Source organism: Triticum dicoccoides, chromosome 6A, assembly GCF_002162155.2.
Source record: "Triticum dicoccoides isolate Atlit2015 ecotype Zavitan chromosome 6A, WEW_v2.0, whole genome shotgun sequence".
In the NCBI taxonomy this organism is placed as follows: Eukaryota; Viridiplantae; Streptophyta; class Magnoliopsida; order Poales; family Poaceae; genus Triticum; species Triticum dicoccoides.
In genome coordinates, this window is record NC_041390.1 from 571,781,675 (window position 1) to 571,789,138 (window position 7,464).

The 7,464-nt window shown below is 45.2% G+C and overlaps 2 protein-coding genes across 2 annotated transcripts; both read right to left on the reverse strand.

Moving 5' to 3' along the window:
- Nucleotides 1-2,132: 2,132 nt before the first annotated feature.
- LOC119314275 lies at nucleotides 2,133-2,909 on the reverse strand. The gene has a single exon (XM_037589015.1). The coding sequence runs from the start codon at nucleotides 2,764-2,766 to the stop codon at nucleotides 2,437-2,439; it is 330 nt and encodes a 109-aa protein (XP_037444912.1). The 5' UTR covers nucleotides 2,767-2,909; the 3' UTR covers nucleotides 2,133-2,436.
- A 3,147-nt stretch (nucleotides 2,910-6,056) lies between these two features.
- LOC119314276 lies at nucleotides 6,057-6,883 on the reverse strand. The gene has a single exon (XM_037589016.1). It carries the CDS (start codon nucleotides 6,694-6,696, stop codon nucleotides 6,370-6,372), a length of 327 nt encoding a protein of 108 aa, XP_037444913.1. The 5' UTR covers nucleotides 6,697-6,883; the 3' UTR covers nucleotides 6,057-6,369.
- Between the last annotated feature and the right edge of the window lie 581 nt (nucleotides 6,884-7,464).

Below are 7,464 nucleotides of genomic sequence, written 5' to 3' on the forward strand. Positions count from 1 at the left end.
CACGCCACGTGGTGGCACTTTAGCGCCGGTTCATGCCGAACCGGTACTAAAGGGGGGAGGGGGGCTTTAGTGCCCACCCTTTAGTGCCGGTTATGGAACCGGCACTAAAGGCCCTTACGAACCGGCGCTAAAGCTCTGTTTTGTACTAGTGCCTCTTGATCATGAAATCCATTATCAACTCGTCACATAATAGTCTTAGCACCATCACTTTATGTGTGATACCTTATTGGCGTTTAACCATTTTGGACCATCTATGTCTTCCCTTGTTGCGGGTGGTGAGTCTTCCCTGGTTGCGGGTGGTGAGTGCCATCAAGAAGATGATGATAACTTCGCCGCTCGTGAGTTGGAGCTCTTTTACATCACTCTATTGCTCCTCAACCCTAGATATGAGTACCAAGCCATTTTGACCATCCATACGTAAGGGTAACTTGGTCATTTTTGACAAGGCATATTAGAAATTGAGAAAAGTATACTTTTCGTCTCTCAACTCTTCGCAAAGTTTAGTTTTCGTCCCTCAACTCTAAAACCGGACAGAGTGCACCCCGAACTCTCGAAACCGGTCACTTTTCGTCCCTGCTGCTGAGTCAACCCGGTTTTGACCACACGTGAACAGTGCACCAGATGAACAGTAAATTTGAAAAAAATAGCAAAAAAATTCAAAAAAATCTGAGATTTTATGGCATCAAAGATACTTAGGTGCGCCACATGCGTGCAAATTTTCATCATGTTTGGAAGTTCGAGGAGCACGCAGCAAAAAAAACAAAAGTAAATGTACACTGAAGTGAACAGTAAAATAAAAAATAGCAAAAAAATATAAAAAATCTGAATTTTTTTGGCATCGAGGATGCTCAGGTGGGCAAGGTGCGTGCAAAATTTTGTGGTAAAATAAGATCCGAACCTGAGTATTTTCGATGCCATAAAATTTCAGATTTTTTTGAATTTTTTTGCTATTTTTTCGAATTTACTGTTCATCGGTGTACTGTTTACGCGCGGTCAAAACTGGTTTGACTCAGCAGCAGGGACGAAAGGTGACCGGTTTCGAGAGTTCGGGGTGCACTTTGTCCGGTTTTTGAGTTAAGGGACGAAAACTAAACTTTACGAAGAGTTGAGGGACGAAAAGTATACTTTTCTCTTAGAAATTTGATGTTATTCCAATTCATCCCATCTACTCCACAAATGCCCCTAAACAAATTAATAGCTTGCAATTGTTTGCCCCTGCGTAGCATCGATTGACTAGTGCTTCCAATCCCAATGTCGAGCCACCACTATCCTTCACCAGCATTGACTCGCATCACGACCACCTCTAAATCAAGTGCATGCAAATATATAGCGAGAATGCATACGTATTTGCTTTACTTACATAACAGAAGTAAAGCAAGGCAACAATTTCTGTTGTGACACCAATAAATCCAATAACTGAAAGTGGCTCTGAATAAAATCATCTCCACGAAGGGTACAAAAAGTACGATGTGCGGTTTTCTAATATATTTACTTAATGCAAAATTAAGATGACATGGACATTGCTTCAGTTAACAATCTGCACACTATCAGTGCATGAGCTTATCGATCTGCAGCACGTGACATCAGATCTCGACGTCGTCCAAGTATGATGAGAAATCCTAACCTCGTCGCCCCACGGAGACAATAAAAGACTATGTCAGAACTACAACTACGTCGACTTAATCATGCCGATGAAGTTGAGGATGATCAGTGCCTGAAAGACCAGCTCGAAGATGAAGCACTGCCATTTGCTTAAGCGCCGCCCTTACGGGGACTAAATACCCATAACCCAAACTACAAGCCGGAGCCGAGGCACCGAGATTCCATCTGCCAACGGCCACCGAAGCAGTAGTCAGGGGAGGCAAATTCAAGGGTACACCGGCAAAGCCTGAAGGGGACTGTGTTTGTAGGTACACCCACTTAAATTACCAGTAGATGTGTACCTCAGGAGTTATGAGTGAATGATCATATAGTTACGGCTCTCTTTGATTCACAAGATTATTTCAACACCGGAATAAAAAATTGTATGACTAGTGCCATGTCCTCTTGAATTATGTAGAATCGAAAACCTACATAAATTTGGATGAAGGAGTGCTTCATAGCATAGGAAAAATGGTGAAATTCTTAAGAAATGGCTTGAGTGGATGGAAATTTTCCTCCAAAATAGAATGCAATGGAATTCAAAGGAAAAGTTCCAAAGAATTGCAATCATGTGAATCAAACTGCAACGCATGAAAAGATTCCTAAGGATTTATATCCTCTAAAGTCCTAAAAAATTCCCGTGAATCAAAGGAGCTCTAAACACGTTTTGTGCATAACTAGTAGTACGTCTTGAAGGGACGTGTACATCCACAGTAATGAACATGTTGCATACACACTGATGTGTTACGTTCTGCCTAACTGCACTTCTGATTCCCTCCGGGAGACCTATGAACATCAGTTGTCGTCTCCGCGGCGCCCGTGCGCGGTCGGCAGCTTCTTCTGCTGGACGATGAGTCGCGCCGGGAGCTGGCGGCCGGTGCCAGAGCCTCCGCAGCTGCGGCACCGCTTGCGTCCGGAGCCGGAGCACGTCCCGCAGCCGACGTCGCCATCGGACCAACGGCTGCAGAGGCACTCCTCCCGGCCGGTGCCGCGGCACGTAGAGCAACGGGGCCGTGTGTCCCACCTGGACGCCGCCGGCAGCCCGTCGCCCGTCGTCCGGTTCGCCGTCGCCACGCCCGCCAGCATCCCGAGCCCCGCCGCCGCGATCACCATGGGCGCCACCATCACCAATCCAAGAACCTTTCTTGCCGTATCGTGCTGGTAGGAGTGGAAGAAAAGATTTGGATGGGTGCCTGTGAACGGGGCGCGTCGGTTGATTTATAGGACTTTTTCGGGTGGTGGGTGCTGGGCTCGTTTAGTCTGGCAGCTTGGAGGGTAGCCGTGGCGCGGAAGGGATGGCGTGTCGCCTATACTCTGCTTACGATGTCTCGGCGATTCTGTTTCTGATTCGTGCGTGTGTACTGCAAGCCATGGGATTCGCAGCTACACGTGGATTTACATGCTCCTTTGCCGTTTCCACGCTACGGGACGAATTCGCAGCTAGGCACAGGGTTTGTCCTCTGCATTCTTATGAATTCCGTTAACGATTACTCATAGTTGCAACATACTGTTTGGTATACGTCGCGGACAGGATGGAAGCGCGTATGCATGTCTCAACCGTCGACCAAAAGCTCACTAACAGCCAAACAATAGCACAAACGCCACATCGCCACCGCATCCTAAAATCCCCAAGTGCTATATTTTTCGCTGTCGTATATACACTGAGCTGTAATGGGGTCATTGCCTACTGGGTTCCTTCCCGCGTTGATTACTGGGTACCGCTAGGGATCATCCCTTGCTTCTGGAGAGGCTTTGCCTAAGATTGTAGATATAGTACCATTGAAGCAATGAAATCAAAAGGTTTGAAATATATTTTCCGATTGCAGTGAATTGCGTGTTAAAATGGAAGTTTTCATTTACTGTTTTCACAGTAAAGATTATTTTATAACTTTCTCCAATATATGCAGACGATCTGTGCATCATGTTTGCTACATCACAAATATGAAAACTTTATTTAAATATTCACATTTGCCATTTCATAGTAAAAGCAAACATTTTAGAGTGGTAATTATGACACATTATCATAATTATCAAAATCTAAGAGTGGCAAAAGTGAAACGTCAAATTTTAGAGTGGCATAAGAAAAATTGACAAAAGCTAGAGTGGCAAAAACAAAATTTTCCTTCTTAATTTTATAAAAGATTTCACATATTTTTTAAATGTTCACATAATTTAGAAAAATATTGCATATTTTTGAAGAAATTTCGACATGTTTAAAAAGTGTTCATGCAATTTTTCAAAATCACGCATTTTTAAAATATTCATGCAAATTTTAAAAGTATTCACATATTTTCACATAATGTTTGCGTAATATTTGAAGATGCTCACACATTTTAATCATGTTACAAAGGTTTCACGCATTTTATAAAAAATCATGTAATTTTTAGAAAAATATTTTAAAAAGAAAGTAGAGAAAACTTAATAAGGTAAAAACGGGGAAAACAGAAACATGGAAAACCGGGTAAATGCGGTCTAGAAAAAACCAGAGACTACTTTTTGGGGATCACACGGTCATTTTGTTGCTATATGAAAAGGGGTACAGTAGAGTGATCCCATGGCTGAAGAAGCCACAAGAAACGGCCATGTTGGAGGGACACATCACTCTTTAGAAGATTGTGAGCAGGAACCAGAGACAACTAATACCTTCGGATAAAAAAAAGGAAGAAAAAAGACTGCTACTAGGCCATGGCCAAGTCAGGAACACTAGAGGAGAGTGTGGCGTATGTTTTGCAATAAGCTAGATATAGCCTTTGCGCGAAAACATGGCGGTCATGGTAAATACTGCACAAACACACACTCCTTTGATTCAAACGAATTATGTAGGATTCGAACCCTTGGAATTTTTCCTCAGTGGCAATCCCTAGGTACTTTTCCACATGACTCACTTGTGCTCCATTTTGAAGGAAAATTTCCGTCCACTCAAATATCTTAGTAGAATTCTATTGTTTTCTCTATGCTATCAAACAATCTTCAATTATTTAGCTTTATAATACTAGGATGCAATAGGACATGACACTCTATTCCTGCATTTTTCCTGCTTCTGTGTGTTGAGAATCCATTATAAATCACTTGCACTCCCACGCGTAGCTCGCATAGAGATAATCACACGGCACACATTTCAGCTTAGGATCGTAGTGGTAGGATTCGTGCGTCTCTTTGCCCCTCGCTGAACCAAAAAAGAGAAAACTTTGCTTTTGCCACTCTAGGTTTTGCCCACTTTGGTTACGCGACTCTCGAATTTGACATCTCACTTTTTCCACTCTCAGGTTTTGACAATACATCACAATTTTCATTTCGTAGCAAAAGCAAAATTTCTAGAGTTGCAATTGTGATAATTGTTAAAAGCTAAGAGTGGCAAAAGTGAAATAAAAAAAATTGCTTTTGCCACGGAATGACATTTGTGATACATTGTCAAAGGATAACAATGGTAAAAGTGAGATGTCAAAACCTAGAGTGGTGTTGTGTTCGCACACACGACAATGATAAGTTCAAATATGGAAAAACACATTTTCTCAATTGAAAATGTAATGTATAAATTAGACTTCCACATGACATGCACATGATTTGGACTAAAATGCAAGTTTTAAAACAAGTGGAAAACATTTTATATCACAATGTTCTTCAATACCCCGAGTACGCACAAAATAAGCTACGTTGACCAGTAAGGGTCTAATTTTTTGCCCAAAGGACACAAATCTATTATAGAAGCTTCACCAGAAGTACAAGGCACCCAAATCATAATAGAAACTACATCGCCCTTTGCTCCCTGGACCACCGAAAGAGCACTACCGCTGGCAGAGCTGGCCGTTGAGAAGCCATTGCCTCCACTCCCCTACTAGAGCCGGCACAACCTTGTAGATGATAGCCAGGAAGTCTCTACGCACGTGCCCCATAGGACTGGCACCCCAGAGCCATAGTCGCCACCATTTAAGCATTGAATCAATTTGCTATGTTTGACATCTGATCTCGCCGTCGTCAATGTACGACGAGAAACTCAAACCTGGTCGACCCAAGGATACAACAAAAACCTACGTCAGAACTTTTCTAACGTCTATCCCGACGGTGAAACCGAGGACGATCAGAGCCTAAAAGACCAAACCGAAGATAAACCATTGCAATTTGCCCAAGTGTCACCCTTGCAACATGCAGGGGAGGCGAATCCATAGGCTCACCAATAGATTCCAGGGAGACGATTTCCTAGCCACCGCCGCTTCAGTTACTAGGTGTATACCTGAGGAGCTGCGAATACTTGATCACTAATGTTAAGGCTCTCCTTGATGCACAAGATTCGAATAAAAAGTTGTATGTCTAAAGTGTCGCGTCCTTTTGAATCCCATGGAATTAAAGAACTACATGAATTTGGATGAAGGAGTTCTTGATAGCATAGGAAAAATGATGGAATTCTTACAAAGGGATTGAGCGGAAGGAAATTTTCCTCCAAAATAGAATGCAAATCCAAAGGAAAAATTCCAAAGAATTGCAATCATCTGAATCAAACTGGAACGCATGAAAGATTCCTAAGGATATAAATTGTCTAGATTTCTATAAAATTCCTTTGAATCAAAGGAGCTCTAAACATGTTTTATGCATAACTAGTACTCCTACGTCTTGAAGGAGACGTGTACATCCACAGGAACGAACATGTTGCCTGTACACTCATGCTCATGTGTGTTGTGTTCTGCCTAATTGCACTTCTGATTTACTCCGGGAAACCGAGGAATGTCAGTTTCAGTTTCCGCGTCGCCCGGGCGCGATCGTCGGCAGCTTCTGCTGCTGGGCGATGAGCCGCACCGGGAGCTGCCGGCCGGTGCCAGAGCCTCCGCAGCTGCGGCACCGCTTGCGGCCGGAGCCGGAGCACGTCCCGCAGCCGACGTCGCCGTCGGACCAACGGCTGCAGAGGCACTCCTCCCGGCCGGTGCCGCTGCACGTGGAGCAGCGTGGCCGCGCGTCCCACCTGGACGCCGCAGGCAGCCCGTCCCCGGTCGTCCGGTTCGCCATCGCCACGCCCGCCAGCATCCCGAGCCCCGCCGACGCGATCACCATGGGCGCCACCATCTTCGCGGCAGAACCAATCCAAGAACCTCCCTTCTTTCCTTGCTGCGCAGATTGCTGGCTTGCTGCCGGAGATGGACAAGGAAGAGGAGGAGTTATAGGATTTCGATGGGTTGTTGCCTGTCGACGGGGTTCGTCGATTGATTTATAGGATTTTTTCCGGGTGGTGGGTGCTGTGCTCGTTCGGTTCGGCGGTTTGGAGCGTAGCCGAGGCGCGGAAGGGGAGGCGTGCCCGCCTCGCTACCTTTGCTTGCCTGCTTGGCCTGCGTCCGTCGCCGACTCTGCTGCGATGCTTCGGCGATTCTGTTGCGGTTTCGTGTGGGCATACCGCAAGCCGCTTGGCTGCTTGCTGGCTGCTGCACGTGGATCTACGCCTTCCTTTGCCTTTTCCACGCTACGGGACGAACTGGCAGCTAGGCACGGGATTTGTCCTCTGCATTCTTATGAATTCCGTTAGCGATTACTTGCAAGATGCTAGTATTTGGTATACATACGTCGCGGACAGGATGAAAGCGCGTTGGATGTGGTGCTCATGTCTCAACCGTCGACCAAAAGCCCACTAAAAGCCAAACTATAGCACGAACGCCAAGTCGCCACCGCATCCTAAAATCTCCAAGTGCTATCATTTCCGCTGTTACATATACATTTTTGAGCTATATAATAGGGTCATTGCCGACTGAGTTCCTCCCAGTGTTAATTAATTTGCTTAGAGCATCTCCAGCCGTTTGGCCCCCCGAGCGCACCCGGCAAAGGGCGTTAGGCGTTTGCGGC